General features: G+C 52.5%; 1 protein-coding gene across 1 annotated transcript; it reads right to left on the reverse strand.

Moving 5' to 3' along the window:
• Positions 1 to 276: 276 nt before the first annotated feature.
• On the reverse strand, positions 277 to 20809 carry BBS1 (Bardet-Biedl syndrome 1). The gene is made up of 17 exons (XM_004463614.3): positions 20678 to 20809; positions 20309 to 20385; positions 20160 to 20194; positions 17208 to 17480; positions 16670 to 16716; positions 16484 to 16522; positions 16295 to 16367; positions 13108 to 13239; positions 12223 to 12329; positions 10836 to 10956; positions 10521 to 10679; positions 8710 to 8779; positions 8064 to 8222; positions 5029 to 5162; positions 3989 to 4123; positions 3333 to 3419; positions 277 to 3107 (listed from the first exon to the last, which is right to left on the reverse strand). The coding sequence occupies exons 1-17, from the start codon at positions 20722 to 20724 to the stop codon at positions 3021 to 3023; spliced, it is 1782 nt and encodes a 593-aa protein (XP_004463671.1). The 5' UTR covers positions 20725 to 20809; the 3' UTR covers positions 277 to 3020.
• Positions 20810 to 20869: the final 60 nt, after the last annotated feature.

The following is a 20869-nucleotide window of genomic DNA, read 5'->3' on the forward strand; positions in this document are numbered from 1 at the left end:
CAGTGTCTGAAAGTTTTTAACTCATTATTTTTAAAAAGAAGGTAACAGGTGAAGGTCAAGCACAAAGGAAGAATAAGACACGGGGTCCAGGAAGCGGGGGTGGGGGTGGGGGGCACTTGCCCAGGAGAAGAGGCCGGCAGCAGCGCTGGAGGGCAAGCAGAGGGCAGCAAAGCAGCGGGGGAGGGGACACGTGCAGGTCAGAGGGACTGTCGGACCGCGTGTGGGAAGAATTAGCAATTGGTAGAGGTGGCAAATGAAACAACAACAAAGCAGTTACTAACGCCATGAAGAATAGTGTATTTTAAAAAGGTCATTTAATATAGCCCAATTCTTGGCTCTGCAGTGAGTCACTTTCTTTTTTTTTTTTTTTTTAAAGATTTATTTATTTAATTCCCCCCCCACCCTGGTTGTCTGTTCTTGGTGTCTATTTGCTGCGTCTTGTTTCTTTGTCCGCTTCTGTTGTCGTCAGCGGCACGGGAAGTGTGGGCGGCGCCATTCCTGGGCAGGCTGCTCTTTCTTTTCACGCTGGGCGGCTCTCCTCACGGGCGCACTCCTTGCGCGTGGGGCTCCCCCACGCGGGGGACACCCTTGCGTGGCACGGCACTCCTTGCGCGCATCAGCACTGCGCATGGCCAGCTCCACACGGGTCAAGGAGGCCCGGGGTTTGAACCGCGGACCTCCCATATGGTAGACGGACGCCCTAACCACTGGGCCAAAGTCCGTTTCCCAGTCACTTTCATGTGTAATAAAAAATGGATGCCAATGGTGGGTATTACAGACTTACTTAGAAACTGGGAATGGGAGGAGAGGCAGGGGTGCCGTCACCAGAAGGGAAAGCCTCATCGATGACAACTGGGAGTCAACAGATAATGTCCAAGATGCCTACATCGGGGAAGCAGTAGGACAAGAAAAACTAAGTTTCATATTGTTTGAGGTTCACTTTTCCCCATCAGTGCAGTTCAGAGACACTCCTGTTAATGGGTACACCGCACTGCACTATGCAGATTCGCCTTCGGCGCTGCCACAGTAGCAGTTTCTCTCCTTTCATTGTCAGGCCTGGCTACTAAGGGGACCTGGATTAGCCTTCTTTGATCCTAGTTCAAAGTTGACAGCCTCACTAGGGTGAACGGGACTGGAAGGTCACCTGGCCTTCTCATTGCCACCCTCCTGATGATCCAGCCCCTGCTCGCACAGCTCTGGTGACGGGTAGCTCAGAGCCTCCGAGGGCAGGCCCTCCATCTGATAAGCTCTGTTAGAAAGTTCTTCAGGTCAAGGGGAAATCTCCAACGGACAGCTGCTTTCTGGAGTGGCACTCCCTCCACCCCAAGTATTTCCATTTCCAGGTTAAACGTCCTGCTTGCTCCAGCTGTGCCCAGCTGGCTTGATCTAGAAACCTTCGCTATCACCACCCCCCTGGTCTGCCCTGCGAGCGGCTGCTTCAGCTGTGCACGGGGCAGTGTGGAGAAGCAGCGCGGCGCTTCCCGTGGTCCCGACCCCTTACTTGTCTCTCAGCGTGGCCCCAGAATGCATTTGCTTGGGAAGGCCGGGGGGTGGTGCTACACCAGTCCCTCACTATGTCGTGGGCACAGAGGCAGGCTGTTGCCTGGTAGTGGCAGCCGTTTTGGGGTGCTTGGCCTCAGGGGCAGGAGCTCTGCAGTTCCTCCTGCCAAGCCTCCCCTTTCTGGAGTCCACGCTGCGGGTCCTCCAGTGGGGCTGTGAAGCCCCTAGGGTGCAAGAGCTGGAAGGAGTTCAGAAACAACCTGGACAAGTCCCTCATTTTCCCAAGGGATGCGGTCACTTCCCCCAAGCCTGAGCTGGGTGCCATGTGCTCGGCCGGGCCTGGTCAGAAAAGGGGCGATGAGGTCCTCAGGGAGCAGGGCTCCTGGCTTGTGAGCGGCACGGGGTGGCCCCTGGTGGCACCAGCCCAGCCCAGGCCTGTGAGGAGGGCCAGGCAGACTGGCTGGGGGGCTCCAGGAGGCACGGAGGCCGAGACCTTGCGGTCGAAGCATGTGCCTTCGGTCAGTCTGGAGCCTCACTAACTGCCTCGGGCCCTTGGCTTTCCGGGTCTCTCACTGGCCATTCCTGGTAGATGTTAGCTGTCCTACCCACGTGACTGATGTGGGCTCCAGGGCCCAGCACTGCGTTGGCAGTTCTGGGCCTCTGCTTCTGGCACCACCTCCCCAGGGCGCAAAACCGCCTCTGCTGCGGGCCTGCCCTGTTCTGTCCCTAGCGTGCCGTCCTCTCTGGGGATGCTCGCTGTGGGCGTGAGCATCCAAGTCGGGAGAAGCTGCCGTGGGGCCTTCAGGAGCTCTAGGAGCCCGGGGCCACCAGCACCCTGCACGGGCCACCCTCTGCTCTCCCGTGCTGTCCCCTTCCTTGGCCACCGTGAGGTATCGTAGGACCAAGACTGTGGCTGAGTCAAGACTTCAGGAAATCCCCCTGGGGAGGCAGCGACACTCTGCGCCCCGAATGGAAGAGGAGCCCGGGGCTCAGCTGAGGAGAGGAGCCCAGGGCAGGTGTCTGCTAGCAAGCTGAGCTGGCAAGTTAAGCTTCTGGAACCCCAGGAAGCGACATGGGCCTCACTCTGATTCTTCCAGGCTGGGCCCTAGCCCAATTTTGCCCTTGGCCTGCAGCAGGAGACGCCAGTGCCGGAGGGAGGCAGCAAAGGGCTGAGCCTGCGCCCTCGCCTCCCGCTGACCACTTTGGAGCGCCTCCTCCAGGCCTGGGTGTGGTTTCTGGAGGAAACCCGGGGAGGGTGAAGGAGCCACAGGAGTCCATGGGGACAGTGGCTGCGTCCGGAGGGAGGAGGAGCCGGGCCCCAGGGGACTCACTGACTCGCTGCTCTAGACCCAGCGGTGGGGGTGGTGAGCAAGGGAGACAGGAGAGGAGTGGGGGGCTGTCGCCCCGGCAAGCTGCTGCGCGGGGAGCGGGCCTGGGGCCTCTGAACCTGCCCAAACCAGGGGAGGAGGCTGGGCCTTCCGCGCGCTCCTTCCGCTCGGGCTGGAGCAGCAGCCCAGGGTTCAGGCGGCCGCCAGCCCCTCGCTCACGGGCATGTTGATGTGGGCACTCAGCAAGGGGGCGCGCTGGCCCTCCCGGAGCACCAGCACCTGTGGAGGAGAGGCCCGTGGCAGCAGCGGCACGTACCCTTGCCCCTCCCCTGCTCCCCGCCTGGCCTGCGTGGTCCTAATGGCGGTCACCGGATCTGTCGGAGGGGCCGGGGAGGCTGGGGGCCGCTACCGTGCAGCCCCCACTCCCTCCCGAGGCCTTGTCCACGCTCGCCCGCCCTGTCCTCCCTGGGCTCCCCCTCCAAGTTCCACCAGCGGGTGGCCTACCTTGATGATGTCTGAGATGCCCTTGTCACCGACACTCTCCACAAAGGTCTCTAGGGGGTAGCTGAGCCCCGGCACCAGCAAGGGGACCTGTTTAGGGAGAGGTGGGTAGGAAAGTCAGCTCTTGTGCTTGGAGAGGGCGCGGCACGTTCCCGAAGCGCTCAGGCCCGCTGTGCCGGCCAGGGTGACCCCCGCTCCAGGAGGCCACGGCTCGGCGGGGGAAGGGCGCACACAGTTCAGTCAGGGACTGAACGTGACCTCCTGACTCCAAGTCCATGGCTGTTTGTGTCCCATCCCAGGGTCTTTCTCAATTCTGCTCCTCCCAAACTGAGGTCACGCCTGGATCCTGGGGAAAAACCAGACTCTGTGGAAGAGTCTCCTGGGGTCAGAGAGAGGCCTGGGTGCCTGTGGCCGGAGCAGCTGTGAAAGGGCTCTGAGTGAAGCAGAGCGTGGGGCCCCGGCCCCGGGCTGGGTGGGCTCCTGGTGGCCGCTCCTAGCGGGAAAGCAAGCAGCGGCGGCAGGTCTAGGGCGCGCTCCCCAGAGGCCCCCGCCGTGGCCCCAGTCCTGGCAGGAGAGCCTGCCTGCAGGCCAGCGGCCAGCCCCCTCCCGTCCTGAGGCACCCGACCAGGCTCCCGCCCTGAGCGCGGAGGGGCCAGTACCTTGAAGAAGGCCCGGGGCAGGGCGTAGAGCGCCTCGTTGTACAGAAAGCAGACCAGCAGCCCGAGGACGGGCCGGACGGCCGAGGTGTTCTGCAGGTGAAGCGTGAGCTTGAAGGTGGGACCCAGGCCCTGAACCTGTGGCGAGGTAGTGGGTGGGGGGGTGGAGGAGGCCCTGAGGACGCAGTACCACAGCCTGGGCCCTGCCCCCCACTTTCTCCTCAGTGCCCTCAAGCCACCTTGTCCAACTGCTCTGACACTTTGTCCTTCAGCCCGTCAAAATGCAGAGGCCTGGAAGGGCGGCTGCGGCGTGGAGAGGGACCAGCAGAGGCCCAGAGAAGGGAAGGGCTGCTCGCCAAGTGCAAGGCCAAGGCGCGCAGCTCCCACCTGCCCCCGCCCCCTGCCCCCTGCACCCTGCCCAGGGCCTGGGCCCACCTCCCATCCTTGCCATGGTGGCCACTGCCCTGGGCTGCTCCGCAGCCTCTTCCTCCCCCATATCTACCCACTTCCTTTAGGGACAGAGAAACCAAAGCCCAGATGGAAATCAGATGACAGGCCCAGGGACGCACCCCGAGCCAGGTCATCGTGTCTGAGCGCGGGTGCCCACCCTCCTCCCTCTGGGCCTGCACAGGCTCAGGAGGCCCCGGGGTCAGGCCGGGCTGGCCCCTGCCCTGTCCTGGGCAGTCGGACACCTCAGGCTGCCCGCGGTTCCTGAAGCGTGCCCCTTGCCTCCCAGCACCTTCGCTGGCAGAATCCCACCAGCGTCCTGGGAAGAAATGTCCCAGGGGACTACTCTGCGGCCCTGGCCCTGAGTCTGGGAACGGGGGACCTGGGGGGTTTGCCCCAGTGGGCGGGCAGCCTGGAGGAGGAGCAGAAGAGGAGAGAGGAGAGAGCAGCTCTCTCCAAGGAGGCTTGGTCCCTGGGCCTGTGGGAAGGGGGGAAGGGAACCCGGGGCCTAGAGGCCTGGGAACTAGCTCTGGGCTTTCCACCCACCCTGCCCTCTGGCCGAGGCTGCCCGCCTCCCTGTAAGCCCGGGCGCTCACCACCGCGTGCAGCTTGAGTGGCTCCCGGGCCGTCGCAGACACGGGGCTCAGGCTGGACTCCAGGGCCTGCACGTAGGCCCGGGCAGCCCGGAGGCGCAGCAGGTAGAGGTCCGTCTGGAAGGTCCGGTGCATGGCTGAGGGCCGACATGCGGGGGTCAGGCTGGAGGTGGGGAGGCGGGGAGGCGGCAGCAGTGGCCGGGGGCAGGGGAGCCTGCCTGAGCTGCTGAGGGGAAGCTGCAGCAGGCAGGGTGTGCCGAGGCTGGCACGCCGGGGCAAGGGTGCGAGGGAGGAGGGCGAGCCGGCAGCACAGCCTGCCGTGACCCTGGGCGCTGCAGCCGCTCCTGGCCTCCTCCTGCCTGCTGCCTGCCCCCTCGGCCTCCTTCGCCAGCCCCTGCTGTTCAACCTCAAGCTGGACTCCCCCGGGGCTTGTCTTTGGTCCTCTTCTCACCCTTCATTTCTTCCCCTGGACAGTCGACGTCCTGCCACGGCTGCGAGCTCCTGGGGCCTCAGTGCCCAGCTCGGGGCTGCCCGGGGGGACCCTCGTGGGCCTGCCTCCTGCACTGACCGCCTTGGAGCCCTCGACCCCTGGACGGCCCCTTGATGCCTCGAGTTCAACACGTCTCCAACTGCCGCTGCGTCCCCATTCATCTAGCCACCAGGCTCCCCCCTCCTCTCTCATCACTTGCCAAGATCCGGGGACTCCCCCAGAGCCATCTCCAGAACCACCCCCTCCGGCTCCGCGGCCACCCCTTTCTTTCCAGCCTTGTCTGGCAGGCTGTCCTTGCTCTTTTTATTTGTGTTCTGAATCTTTACATTAATCCATCTATTAGCCTTCCCTTCCCTTCTAGGACTTTCACAGTTAACTTTTAATCTACCCAGAGTTTTGGTGTTTGGTATGAGGTAGAATTTTAATTTTTTTCCCCCCACAGGACAGTTAGTTGTCCTAATTACATTTGGGGGGGCAGTCCCTCCTTTCCCTACTAATGTGAAATGACATCTTTAACATACACTGAAATTCATGTCCGTTCCTGCATCAAGACCACATCTTCTAATTCCCACAGCTTTATCGTTCATTTTTTAAATTTAATTTTTAATTATCTCTTTTTATTACTGGAATTGTAGTTGGTGTTGGGGTTTAAGATATATTTAGGGGATTTGAATCTCTGGACTGACAATATGATAGCCAGGCCCTGAGCCCCAAAAGACTTCAGCTCCTACAATCTGATTTATTGGACTCACCTCACTCAGCTAAGATGGAGTTGAAGAAGGACAACCACCACACCATGGAATCTAGAGGGCCTACAACTGAAAGCAAGAGGATTGCATCCAGTATCCATGTGGAATCTGAGCCTTCTCTTGACATAGAGGTGCAACGGACACAACCAATCCAAGGTCCACAGAGAAAAGGTGGCATTGGAGTGGGAAAAGTGGACATGGTGGCTGATGGGTATGGGGAATGGCAGGAAGAGATGAGACGTGGAGGCGCCTTTGGGACTTAGAGTTGCCCTGGATGGTGCTTCAGGGGCAATCACCGGACATTGTAAATCCTCCCAGGGCCCACTGGATGGAATGGGGGAGAGTATGGGCCATGATGTGGACCATTGACCATGGGGTGCAGAGATGCCCAGAGATGTACTTACCAGGTGCAATGGATGTGTCATGATGATGGGAGTGAGGGTTGCTGGGGGGGGAGTGGTGGAGTGGGGGTGGTAGGGTTGAATGGGACCTCATATTTTTTTAATGTAATATTTTTACAAAATCAATAAAAAATAAAGTTAATAGATTACACAAAATTATCATTCGTTTTGCTATTTCCCCCAAATTTATTAGATTTACTCTTAGAATCAACTTGTCAAGTCCCCAAAACAAACAAGCCTTGTTGGGACTGTTACTTGGCTGAGTTTCTAGGTGAACTTTAGAAGGTCTTCCCACCCAGAGACTCTGCCTTTCCATTTAAATGTTCAGGTGGTCTTTAATGTTCTTGAGAGTTTTAGAATTTTCTCTATTACACTTGGTACATTTTCTTGTTAAGTTTATTTCTAGGGATTTCTTTCCTATTGTGAATGAAAGTTTTTCCATTAAATTTTCCAATTGTCTACTGTTGGTATAGACAAAAGCTACTGATTTTTGCATATTTCATTTCTGGCTGCCTCATGGGGCTCCTTACTTATTTCTCTGATAGTTTATCGACTGATTCTCTTAGGTTTTCTAGCTATAAGACATCTGCTATTTGCTCTGTCCTTTAATTTATAGTTCAAATTGTAATCAAGAGCGCTTTTTAAAACACAGCGGGCTGAGCTGTTGTATTTTTCTGCTTAACGTCTTCGCTAGCTCCCCACTACCTATAAAATCTGGCCAGCTTCTTAGCTTTGTATTCCAGACCCTTTTGGGGCTGGCTCTGAACTGCTTTCTAGCCTCCCCTCTGGCTCTGGGTCTTCCTGCACCACACCTCCAGCCGAGTGGACGGACGTGTGCTTGACCCCAGGGTCAGGGCCCTGGACCTCTGCCTAAATTGCCCTTCTCCACCCCTTTCTGACCGGTGGACTTGCCTTTCAGGGTGAAGTCCAATGTCGCCCCTCTCTGAAGCCAAGTCTCCCAGGCAGAACTCCTTACGCTTGTTTGCTCCAGTAGCCTTTTGCAGAAACCTCTTCTATATCTGCCACACAATATAAAGCTGGCCCAGGAGACTGAGCTCCCCGAAGGCAGGGACTGCCTAATTCAAGGCACCTGGCTGGCACCAGGCCAGGCATTATTGTGGGTACTGAATGAGCCAGTGAGTGAATGAGCAGGAAAAACTGAACAGGAAGAAGAACCTTGTTCAAATTCTCCTTCTCTCCTCTGTTCCCTCTGAACTCCAGGGGCTCCTGCCCCTCATGCACAGCACCTCCCTCCTGGGGGTAGCGTTATCTGCAAGTGGGCTGAACTTCCAGGCTGCCTCTGGACTTTTAGAGGCAGACGACTGGCCCACTTCACCCAGTTCTTGCTGCTTAAAGGAAGAATGGGGAAGAGAAGGAGGAAGGAGGCTGGAGTCTCACCGGTGCCGGCCTCCCGCTCTCGCAGTGTCTGATCCACATAGAGCCGCGTCTTTCGGGGCACGTTGAGTTTCATGGCCTGGGCTGGAGGGGGGCCCGCCTCACCTCCCCCCTCCACAAACACTGCGGTGCGCTTCAGGATCTTGATCATCAGGCCGCCGCCTAGGAAGTGGACAGGTGGGAGACTGCGATGTTCTCCCCTGCCCTGCCCCACACTCCTACTCTCCTGCCGCCCAACAATCTGCCTTATTCAGAGCCGTTTTTCTACATGCCTGTCTTCCTGATGAGACACTGGGTTTCTGGAAGGCATGAAGTGTGTGTTAACAACCTCCAGTCATTGACCATTGGACTCATTTACCAGGTATTTACTGAGTACTGTGATGTTCCTGGCATTGTGCCACCGGGCGCTGGGGATACTGGGGGAAACTGGAGAGACACACAACCCAGCCCACGGCCTGGTCCCCAGCAACAAAACTAACCAGCAGATGAGCTGCCCCGCCGGCAGCCCCGGCCCCACACGACGCACACCTGAATGCCTGGTTTCCAGGCCGGGTCCACCCTGCGGGCATCCAGTGCCTCTTTCCCCAGAGCAGGGCCCGTCCCCTTTACCCCCAGCTCCTGAGCTCGTGCCAGGTCTGGCTGCCCTCACCTCTCGTGGTCATGATGAGGGTGTTGTCTTCCCGCCCATAGCGGCCAAAGCAAAGGCTGGTCACTGCATCCTATGGAGGAGACACTGGGGTTTAGGCGGGAAAACGTCTCAGACGGGAGAGGACAGGGGATCTGGTCAGGGACACCCCAGATCCCTATCTGGAATGCTCGTCCTCCATTTTTTCCACTCAGCAAACGATTTCCAGATCCAGTTTAATTGTCAGTTGCTTTGTGAAGTGTTCCATGAGTTCCACTCCAGCTCTTGGTTCAGCTTTGGTCTGCCTTGTATTTTAATTCGCTGTGTCTCTGCCTACCTGACACCTTAGACTCTAAGATCCTTGAAAGTAAGGCCTTACCCACTGCTTTATTCTCTCAATACAGTGACTTGTATACATGAGGTGCTCAAAATGTTTTTGAAATGCATCAGAAATCAAAGGCAGGTCTTCCTATTTCCATAAGTCGCCCAAGGTGATCTCTGAAAATGGTTTGCTATTCCCTTGACCCAGAAAACCCCACAAAATCAGGTAAATCAAGAGGTTCAAATCTTCATGTTCACTATAAGAACATCCAAGAAACTGCCTGGGCCATTAAGGGTATGCATATTCGAAAAGCCACCAAGTATCTGAAAGATGTCACTTTACAGAAGCAATGTGTGCCATTCCATCATTCCAGTGGTGACACCGGGAGGTGTGCCCGAGTCAAACAGTGGGAGTGGGGCTGGACACAGAGTCGCTGGCCCAGAAAGAGCGCTGAAGTTTTGTTGCACGTGCTTACAGTGCAGAGAGTAAGGCTGAACCTAAGGGTGTAGCTGCAGGTTCTCTGGGCATTGAGCACATCCGGGTGACCAATGCCCCACGATGCGCCTTTGTACTTACAGAGCTCATGGTTGGATTAACCCACACAGGAGCTGCCCCTGCCGCACGAGATGATCCTGACTGAAAAAGAACAAATCCTTCCTAAACCAGAAGAGGAGGTTGCACAGAAGAAAAAAGTATCTCAGAAGAAACTGAAGAAACAAAAACTTAGGGCTCGGGAATAACTTCAGCATACAATAAATGCAAATAAAACTTAAAGTAGAAAAAGAAAAATCAACGGCAGGTTCTGGAAAAACACAGTGGCGATGATTATATGACATTGTGAATGGACTTAATGCCACTGAACTGCAAACTTAAAAATGGTTAAAATGGTAAAATTTGTTATGGAAATTTAAGCACAATTTTTAAAATTGGTGAAAAAAAGAAAAATGTCACCAGCAGGAAACAACCCAAGTGTCCATCAGGAAAAGAGTGGGCAAACAAAATGTGGTCTATCCCTACAATGGAGTATTATGCAGCCATACAAAGGACTGAAGTTCTAACATATGCTACAACATGGGTGAACCTTGACAACATCATGTGAAGTGAACGAAACCAGACACAAAAGGACAAATATTGTATGATTCCACGTCTATGAAAGAAGGATAGGCAAATTCATAGAAACAGAAAATAGATTAGAGGTTCCCAGGGGCTGGGGGGCAGGCAAGGAAGGGAATAAGCAGTTATTGCTTAATGGGTAGGGCGTTTCTGTTTGGAGTGATAAAAAGTTCTAGAAACAGACAGTGGTGATGGTTGGCTGTACATTATTGTGAATGTAATTAATGCCCCTGGACTGTACACGTCAAGAAGGTTAAAATGGCAAATTTCATGTTATATATGTTTTACCACGATACAATTTTAAACAGTCAGGGGCGGGGGCTGGGGTGGGAGAGGCAGCCGAGAGGGTGCAGGTAGGGTGAGGCCAGAGGGTAAGCGGCAGGGCAGGCGAGGGGCTCACCGGGGTGCGGATGACGTTGAGCAGGGCCTTGTCGCGGTAAATGCGGACCTCCCCGTTGGCCAGGCCGGCCATGACGGCCTGCAGGCCCCGTTCGCGCTGCTCCAGGAGGTTCATGGTCAGGATGGCCGCGGGCATCGGCACGGCCCACAGCTTCTTACCCTGCGGGGGGAGGGCCAAGTGTCTGCTTGGGCTCAGGGCTTAGAGGTGAGGGGGGCTGGAGACACTGGGCAGGGGCAGCTGGGGGCTCTGCTGCCAGCAGGGACTGGAGGGACAGTGGAGGAGGGGCTGGGCAGGGGTGCTCGCCCCGAGCCCCACCTTGTGGGTGAAGCCGTGCAGGCTGTCTTGGGTGCTGCCCACCACCAGGACCTTGTGCACCCGGACGAGGCCCACGGGCTGCGCGCTCAGCTCGATGCAGTACTTGGGGCGCTTGGAGTCTCTGTGGAGTGAGAACGCTCTTCAGGCCCAGAGAAACCTCTCCTGACTGCCCTGGCTGACCCTCCGCTTCCTAAGCCCCAGGGAACATTCGAGAGCAGCCCTGGCACAGCAGCACGCTCACGGAGGGGAGCAGCGTGACCTTGGGTAACATAAAGTGTGCTTTCCTCCCGTCTCACTACTGCTTCTTCCCAGAGTTCCCAGTCATGGGAGGCTGGACTAGCCAGAGCTACGACCTCAGCAGTTTACTCACTGAGCAGGAAAAGATCGAGGAGTTTGCCCCTGGAAATGCACTGCTTTCAGCTTCCCAGTCTCTGAATCTTAGTTTCCCTTATTCGGAAAGCAGGGGTAATCTCTGCCTGCCAACTACCAAGTCCAGGCCAATGCCACATCCCAGCTGGAGGACTGCAGAGCCTCCCACCTGGTTACCTGCTTCTGCCCTGCGCCCCCTTCCAATCTGCCCTTCACAAGGCTGAGCTATCTTTTTTCTTTGTAAATGGATCCCATCACTTCTCTGATCCAAACCCATACTAGTTTTCCACTGCACTTCAGACAAAAATCCCAAATCTTTACCAAGTCCTTCCAGGGCTACCCCTGGCTGCCTCCTCATGTCTCTCCTCTCCCTCCCTTGCGCACCAAGCTCGAATCTGTCCTGCCTTGGGTTGGCAGGAGTGCTCTTTGTCTGGTGCTTTCCTTCCCCCACTTTTTGAACAACCCACTCCTTCTTAACCTTCAAGTGGCACTTTTACCCTATTTTCCCTGCCCCAAGCCTATATTTTTTTCTCCACAGCACACATCCAATTTGTGAAAACATTTTGGTTTGCTGGGTTAACAGCTCTCCTCCCCATGAGTGCAGGGACCATGCTTATTTTGTGCATCAATCTATCCCCAGGACCTAGCCCAGTGCTTAATGCATAGTAGGTATCAATCAAAATTTCCTGAATTAAGAAAAGAATGTTTTAATGACTATCAAGTTAATGCATAAGGAAGTGTCATGTACACCATAAGGTTATAGACAATTAAGGGAGATTATTTTTATTTCCTCCAATTTATGATTGCACTGTTTTAGCACCATCCAGGCCGGTCTCTGCCAGCCCCATTGCATGGGCCTCCACCTACTCCTCTGTGGGCTCGAACTCCTGTATGGAACTCTCAGCTCTTTCCATTTCCAACTTTCAGTCCCAAAGTACCCTGCTCATCTCGCGAGGCTCTGAAACCAGTGGGTTTCTGAGACACTCCTTCTGGCCCCAGGGACCGTGCGTGTGGCTACCTTCTGAGGATGTAGATGTTGCCATTGCGGCAGGCAGCAGCAAGCCGGAACTCCACATCGAACTGCCCAGAAATCTCCAGGAACACGGGCACGCTGGGAAGGCTCATCTGCAAAGAAGAGGCTCAAACACCCCGATTTCCCAGGAGCCCCAGTTCCTCCCTGCCCTGAAGAAACCGCTCTGAGTTAGTTCCTTGTCTAAGAGCCAGTCTCCTCACTCTCACCCTGTTGGTCACATTCTGAACTTGGACAGTGTTTCTTGGCAGCTTCTAGAAAAAGCCTTTACGTTTCTACTCTTGAGTAAACTCTGCCACCTCTAGGAATGTATCCTAAGGAAACAGTTAGACAAGCATGCAAATAAGCGTGAGCAAGGAAGTCTACTGCTGTTGTTTTAACAGTGAAAAGCTGGAGATAACGTAAATGCACAATAGGTGATGGTAAACAAAGGCTTGTGCATCTGCATTGTGGATACCGTGTGGTCTTTAGAAAGGGTGACGTGAAAGATAAAAAATTTTAAAAAAATAAAGAATATACTTTTAAAAAGAAAAAAAAAAGGGTGGCATGGTTTTCTAGAGCCACGGGAGACCTTGATGATGTACAATAAGTGAAAAGAGCAGCTTACAAGATCCTGTATCCTGATCCTGTTTTTGTAGAAAATAAATATGTATATAAAGTTACATATCTATGTCTTAATACAAAAATGTCTGGAAAGATGTATGCCAAAACTTTAATGTGTATATCCAAGGTGGTGGGATTTTATCCAGTTTTTTCCTTTATGTTTACCTACATTTTTTTTTCCATCTTGCTATGATACACATGGTTGAGCAAAAACTTCCTGAGGCCAGGGATTGGTGGAGGTGTGTGCCCAGGACCGGGCCCCACACTGACCTTTGCCAAAATGGTGAAGGCCTCGGGGTCCAGCACCAGGAGCTCCTTGCTCTCAGTGCCCAGCACCAGGCAGGACACGGCATCCTCGTCAGCCAGGTTCTTCTTCAGGGTGGTCATGGTGGTGATGACTGTCTGCAGAGGGACTCACGAGTCACCCAGGGCACCCTGGCCTCCCATCTACCATCCCCAGATGCCTCCGTGGTGCCACAGGAGATGCAACAACCAAAAAGACGACAAAAGTCTGACATACAAAGGTGCTGATTGTAACTAACCTAAATTTCCAACAAAAGGGGACTGCCTACATCTATTAGGAATTATGCATATGATCAAAAGCCATGCAGTCATTAGAACAAGATTCAGTGACATAGGAGGTGCTTCTACTGTATTAAGAGAGAAACTAAGTAAAAACAGCTATGTTAGTAAAATCTCAGTTTAAAAAAACTTCTAATTTCCCCTCTCAATAAGAAGCAGAGTGGGCATCACCATCCCTAAATCCTCAAGATTGGGGAATGAACAATGAACCAAAGTAGACTTATTATTATTCTACTATAGACTTCTTATTATTATAGCAATGGAAGAACTCTTATCATTGATGTCAAGGCAGTGGCCACCAGAGGTTCTGAGGGATGGGAGAGGAAACAATAGGTGGGACACGAGGGCATTTTCGGGACTTTGGATTTGTCTAGCATGACACTGCAGTGATGGATACAGGCCATTGTATATTTTGTCATAACTTACAAAATTGTGTGGGATAAAGTGTAAACTATAATGTGAACTGTAGTCCATGGTCAGTAGCAATGCTTCAAAATGGGTCCATCAATTGTAACAAATGCACCGCACTAATGAAGGCTGTTAATGTGGGAAAGTGTGGGAGGGGGAGGGAGCAGGGCATACAGGAATCCTTTATATTTTTTATGTAATATTTACGCATTCTAAAGCTTCTTTAAAAATAAAAATATATATACATATAATTAAATTTAAAAAAAAAACACCAAAAGACAAACAAACAAAAAAACCACATGAATTATCACCCTGTTCATGAAGGTAGAGCGAGATGCTTCAGGCCCTGTCCCCCAACAGAAGCTTTGAACAACCAGCAAGAACTGGCAGAAACATCTTTCTCAAAACTTCAGAAAACCAGTTAAAGGCCTCCGACATCAGAGCGAGCACCAAATCAAGAGAAAGGCTACGTAAGAGGGTAATTCTCGTGGCGCCCTGGTCCCTTCACCAGCTAGTCAGCCGCGCTCCAGTGCGGATGGATCCCTGGTCCTGGTTCTGGAAGGAGCAGAGTAACCTTCGCGCTTGTACTGGGAGCAGGGGTGCCTGGCCCAGTCTGCCTGGTGGCGGCCCGAGGGACTCACTGTCCCAGAACTTGCCCTGTGTGTAGAAGGCGCCTCACGGAACTCTTCTCCAGAAGGCTGTGGGAGAGCAGGCAGGTCATGCTGCCGAGGCAAGGGATTACTGGCTGCCCCGTGCCCAGGGGCCACCAAGAGGAAACTGTTTCCTAGGGAGGAGGGAGCGTCCCATCTATGTAAAACAGGAGCATTCCCAGGACCGTACATACAGGTGCCCAAGACAAGACCACCCGTGCAGAAAGGATCAAGGAGGCCCCTACGCTCGGCCCAGGGCTATTCACAAAATCACTGTGTGGATGAGTCCTGAGGAGCACCACAAAGGACAATCTGCCAAGACCGGAAAGGGTTTTCTTTTTCTTTGCTAGCCCCTGGCAACCAAGGAAAGTTCTGTCTTAACACTAGCTAGATTCAAGCTTAAGGAACAGATACCTCAGAGTCTACCTTCTATTGATATATTAAAATATCAAAATGTCCAGGTTTCTACAAAAGGCTACAAAACATACAAAGAAACAGGGAGTGGGAAGTGAATGTGACTCAAGTGGCTCTCAACCACTTAAGAGCCACTTGAGTCCTGGGTTCAAGTAGGAGGTCCTGGGTTCGGTTCCTGAGGCCTGCTGGAAAAAGAAAAATAACAACAAGTAAAACCAACCAATCCACCACCCAACTCAGAGGTTGAGCACCGGCTTCCTATATATGAGGTCTCAGGTTCAACCCCTGGGCCCATACCTCAAACAAACAAACAAACAGAAAGAAAGAAACAAAGAAACAGGAAGCAATCACCCAGGCAAAGAAAACCTGGAACTTAACAGACAAAGACTTCTACAAAATGGTCCTGGTCCTAAATATGCTCAAAGACCTAAAGGAAAATATGCACAAAGAACTAAAGGAAATCAGGAAAATGACAGCTATACATAAAAGAATATCAATAGAGAGCTGGAAAATATTAAAAGAACCAAACAGAGCTGAAAATCACAATATCAAATTATTAAAAATTCCCTAAAACAGAGAGATAGAGAGGTGAAGAATTTTCTTGTTACTTGTCTTTATTATTATTATTATTGGAATAATGAAAATGCTCTAATAATGATTGAAGTGATGAATGCACAACTATGTGATTATATCAAATACGACTGATTGCACACTTTGGATGAACGATATGCTTTATTAATATGTACCAATAAAATTGATTTGTTAAAAAAAAAATTCCCTAGAGGGGTCCAACAGCAGATTTGAGCTGGCCACAGAAAGAATCTGAGAGCTTGAAGACAAGGCCACTGAAATCATTCAGTCTGAGGAGCAGAAAGAAGAATGAAAAAAAGTGAAGGGAGCCTGTGGAAGCTGTGGGACACCATTAAGCGTACCAATATACACGTTGTGGGAGTCTCAGAAGGAGAGAGAGAGCAAGGTGCTCGAGAGGATATTCAAAGAAATAATGGCTGGAAACTTCCCAAATGTAATTAAAGGCATGAATATACATGTCCAAGACGCTCAAACAACTCCAAACTGGGTAAGCTCAAATAGACTCATGGCTGCAGCATATTATAATCAAACAGTCAAATGCCAAAGATAAGAGAGAATGCTGAAAGCCACCAGACAGAAAAGTGTCACATACAAGGAAACCTCAATAAGATGCAGTGCCAATTTCTCATCGGAAACCACGGGGGCAAGAAGGAAAGGGTATGACACATTTTAAGTTCTGAAAACAAAAAACTATCAACCAATTGTGTTGATGGCAGAATTAGGTAAAGTTCTCGTTACCACGATGTTACATGGTCTTTTTTAAAAAAATTGCCCATGTTCTTTATAGGGAAATAAAGAAGAGGCGGTGTTACCTGCCGCTTGATGGACTTGGACTTGTGCTGGTTCACAAAGGCCTCCATTTCACCCAGCTCCAGCTGCAGAAACCTGGACACGCAGAGAACTGGCACCTGCACCTTGGACCCACATCCCACAGGTGAAGCCGCAGCCACCCCCTGCTTCCCTGGAGCTTCTGGAGCCCTGGCCCTCCCAATAGCTCTTACCTGAGTGACTGGACAGACAGAGGCACCTCTGCCTTTTCCCTGCAAGGAGAAGGGGCCATTACAACAGGTTGAGGAGAAGAATGGAGCCCTGGGGGCAGGCTGAGAGAAGCTGTCCCCAGAAAGGTCAGAGCTTTGGGATGAAGGAACAGAGAAAGGGGGGGCAGCCAGGGGAAGGAGAGCTCTCACCGGATCCCCTCCAGCATCTCCTTCAGGGTTACAGGGTCAATCCGGTCCTGTGACAACAGGGGAAGAAGAGCCTGTGAGCTCCACAGGGAAGAGGCCAATCCTTGTCCTCTGGCTTCTCCCCCAACCAGCCTGTCTGCACTGAGCCCTAAACTCAAGCCCTTTATTTAAACTCAGCCTCAGGCCATGCACGACATCACCTTCTCTCTGCTTCCAGGCCCTCCCCCTTCTCTGGAGGACCCCTGGCTTCTTGGCTTTCACCTTTCCAAGGGTGGGTGGGGTGTGACTGGTGAGTGCCGAGGGATCCTTGGGGTTCAGCACTTCAAAGAGCTGGGCTGAGTGCCCCCTAGGGGCTGCTGCTCAGGGCTCGAGCACAGCACCTTGCCCAGAAGTGCCACCACTGCTGCCACGGGAGATGGGCTACAGCTGACCTCCCACCATGGGCCCAAGTGGGAGTCAGCACTTCTTCCCGGGAGCCCAGACCTCTTCACTCAGCAGCTGCCATCTCTGCCTTCTTGTTCCCATCCCCCGTGTCGCTTACCTCCTTGGCCTGGTTCCAAAGGTCTTGTTCTAGGGGGTTTGGGGGCAACTGGGGCAGGCTGAACTTGAAGTAGGGCCTAAGGTTCTTATAGACGTAGACACAGGGGCCTGAAGCAAGGGCCAGGGCTGGCGTCCGAGGCTCGTGTTGCTCCATGAGGAAGGTGGCGGCGGCAGCTGGCAGGGCGGGGAGTGGGCTCTCGGACAGCACCGCCGGTCCTTTGAGCACCTTCAGGCAGGGTTGCCGCCCACCAGGGCCAAGATCTCCCACCACCAGCTGTAGGGAGAGGCTGGCTCATTCTGGGGTCAGGGTCCAAAGACCTCTCCACTGGCCCTTTTTGCTGGTGCACATTCACTCCTTCCCACACCAGTGTACCATGGGAAAGGTGGCAAACAAAGGCTTTGCAGTCAGGCTGCATGACCTTGGGAAAGCTGCTTAGCCTTTCTGAGCCTCATTTTCCCCACTTGAAAAATGGGAATACCTACCTCATAACACGTGCAGAAAAGTTAATGTGATCCTGTGTTATGGAACCCCGTGAGGAGTGGGGGGCAGCTGTTGTTTTCTTTATTTGGTTGGCAAACATTTCTAGGCTCTGGGACAGTGACTGAGGTCAGGGGCGGGGTGCCGGACACCCAGATGTGGGCTTCTGGGGCCTGGCTTTCAAGGGGGGGAAGAGGCGAAGAAGCAGAACCACGGATGTGGAGGAGGATGTGTTCTGTGGCCCCAGAGAGGAGGATCAAGCTCCTTGGCTCTCGGGTTCCCCCCTCCAATCTGCCCTCTAAGCCGCTGCGGTTGCCATGTGAGTCTATTCTCCTTCAAGTCCCCTTGTGAGCTGATCTTCGCCTTGTTCCCCGTCACCTTCCCATCGTGTTGTGCTCCCGCGAGAACGGGGCTGCCATGGAGCAGCTGTATGCTGAGCAGGGACAATGTGCCAGGGACCAGGCCAGGACATTCTATTAAATGCATCCTTTCACTTAATCCTCTCAACAGCCTTAGGAGGTAGGCACTATTATTAGCCTCATTTCGTAAATGAGGAAGCCATGGCTCAGAGAAGTTAAGAAAACAGCCCAAAGTCACACAGCTAGGAAGTGGAGGCGCTGGGACAGGAACTTAGGTCTGTCCAAACGCCGTCAGTGCTCATTACTTCTACTTTATCTTGACTGCAACTCTCTCTCACCCTAAATTTACTCTTCACTAAATAAGCCATGAAATTCTAAGCCTCTGTGCCTCTGCTCGTGCTGTTTTCTCTTCCTGGAATGCCTTCCCACCTGCCCTCCCTTGTCTTCCTTGTACATTTTAATCATCCTTCAGTGCCCAGCTCACGTTACCTCCTCCTGCTGCATCCAGAGGGAATCCCTTAGTCTCTCCCTGGTGCTCCCAAAATACTTTCTATATGCTCCATTTTACATCTACTCCTATACCCCACAAATACCTATGGAATACCTAGTATGTGCCAGGCCTTGGGTAGAGGCCAAGAATCAGCGGTGAACAAGCTAGTCATTAAACAAGTTTTTACACAAAGGCACTTAACATTTCAGTTTAGCAATTGTGTCTGCGATTTCCCTACTCCTCACGGCTGTAAACCCAGTGCCAAGCACAAATAATCATCCATCAGTATCACGGATGCATTAAAGAAAGTGTCTGCATCTCCTCCCTACCATGTGCTAATTTCTTTTTGAACATTGCCTGACCCAGATGGGAATCACTGAACACTTGCTGAATTGCTGAATGCTTTAGGGAGAGGAATTTGGGGTAAAAGCCACTGAATCCCCTGCACTGCCCATGTGGGGTATGATTCCAGGGTTTTCTTCTAACTGCCCACATGACACACCCATCGTGGGACCGTTGCCCTTGGGAAGGGCTAAATTACAGGGAACATGCCTCAGAATCTGACAGTAGCCTTAAGGTAAATTGCTCAGCCTCTCTGAATCTTCTTCCCACTAATAAAATGGAGGGCAATAACATCTGTGTATGTGAAAGTGTCTAGCAGAGGATATAGTCCAGAAATGGATGCTTAATATGTTAATTTCCCTTATTTTAGTCCAGGATATTTCTTAACCTTTTCAAAAAGTTGTGTCTTTTTTTTTCTTTTTAAATCAAATGAAAATTAAAAAATTTAACCTCTTTTTTACGCAGAATTTTCAGTCATGTACAAAAGTAGGGAGATGAACCTCAAATATCCATCCTTCAGCCTCAACAATTATCAGCTCATGGCCAGTCTTAAAAATCTATACGCTTTTAAAAAAAATTGAGGTGAAATTCACACAACATAAAATTAACCATTTTTTCAAATGAACAACTCAGTGGCATTTAGTATTATACATTCACCAACTCTATCTAGTTCCAAAACACTTCACCACCCCAAAAAGAAACCTTGTAAAAAATCTATGCTGGGGAGCACATATCGCTCAAGTGGTTGAGCACCTGGAAGGCCCTGGGTTCAGTTCCTGGTGCCTCCTAAAAACAAAAAAACAAACAAAAAGAACACAGGGGAGCCCATGTGGCTCAGTAGTTGAGTGCTGGCTTCCCACATTTGGCTACAGGTTCAATCCCTAGCCTTGGTACCTCAAAAAACAAACAAACAACAACAAAAACAAACAACTATGAGCTTCTGATAAAACTCTCACTTCCTTCCCTCCAGATTCTACAGCACCCCTAGCCTCCAACCAATGGAGGTGCCCTGCCAAGTTAACTAAATTAAGAAGTTTTGTCTTAGTAGAATCTTCAGTAGCATTTTGTTCTGTTTTACTTTCTTCAGTCTGTACTATGAAATCAGTAGCTTCTCTTCACTTTCCACATAAAAATGAAATTTAAAACTAAATATTTTTTCAAGTAAAAATGTGAATTCCTGATCACGCTAAGCCTCTTTGGGGCCATCAGAAAATTTCCATTCTGGGGACTTTCTCCCTCGTCCCCCTTCCTCCAATTCTCTTTCTGCTGGAGTGCTATGCTTACCTTGTACTCCCCGTCCCCATGCAAATCTGCCAGCGCTGGAAAACAACAAAGGACCGTTAGCCAGGGCTCGGGTTCCCAAGGCCTCCCTCTGGGACCAGGACGAGCTCCCAGTCCCTCAGAATCCAGGCTTTCCGCTTCCACAGACTCACCCAGGCAGGAAGAAAAGGTGTGGATATTGGCCACGGGGTCGTAGTGCGCGTCCAGCCATTTCGAATTGGCCTCATTGCTGGGAGGGGCCGAGAAAGAAGGATGGGGAGTGAGTCCCATGGGAGAGGAAAAAAAAACAACAACAAACTTTGAGGGAGCTGGTCTCTGAGCGTGAGGGTGCAGGGAGCACTGAACTCGGGGTACGGAACGTCTGGGTCCAAGGCTGGGCTCGGCCACTTCCCCGTCTGATCTCTAAGAGCCCTTCAGGGATTTCCACCGCTGCCCGAGATCCGCAGGAGCCCTAACCCCAGGAACCGAGGCACCCTCATCACTTCTGGGGAAAAGGAGGCCCGGAGGACCCCGGCTTTCACCTCTCAGCTCCGCTGCCTTCAGCATCCGATGGAGACGCAGCAGCCATCGCCGCCGTGTCGCTCTGGCAACCATCCCCGCCCCAGCCGCCGCGCCTCGCTCAAAAGTGCCCGGGTGCGCGGAGGCGCGCACACAAAAGGTTCCGGGCGCGAAGGTTTCTGGCCAGGCCCTAGTGCCCACCTACACCGTGCTTT

This window comes from Dasypus novemcinctus, chromosome 10, assembly GCF_030445035.2.
Source record: "Dasypus novemcinctus isolate mDasNov1 chromosome 10, mDasNov1.1.hap2, whole genome shotgun sequence".
Classification (NCBI taxonomy): Eukaryota; Metazoa; Chordata; class Mammalia; order Cingulata; family Dasypodidae; genus Dasypus; species Dasypus novemcinctus.

What these genes read in the sequence shown, in the direction of transcription:
- BBS1 (XM_004463614.3), bottom strand. Translation starts at nt 20,724, where the DNA reads ATGGCTGCTGCGTCTCCATCGGATGCTGAAGGCAGCGGAGCTGAGAG. An exon ending in CCAAGTCCATCAAGCGGCAG is followed by an intron (nt 13,240 to 16,294) that starts GTAACACCGCCT and finishes GTCCCTCTGCAG; the next exon opens with ACAGTCATCACCACCATGAC. An exon ending in TGCACGGCTTCACCCACAAG is followed by an intron (nt 10,680 to 10,835) that starts GTGGGGCTCGGG and finishes CTCCCCCCGCAG; the next exon opens with GGTAAGAAGCTGTGGGCCGT.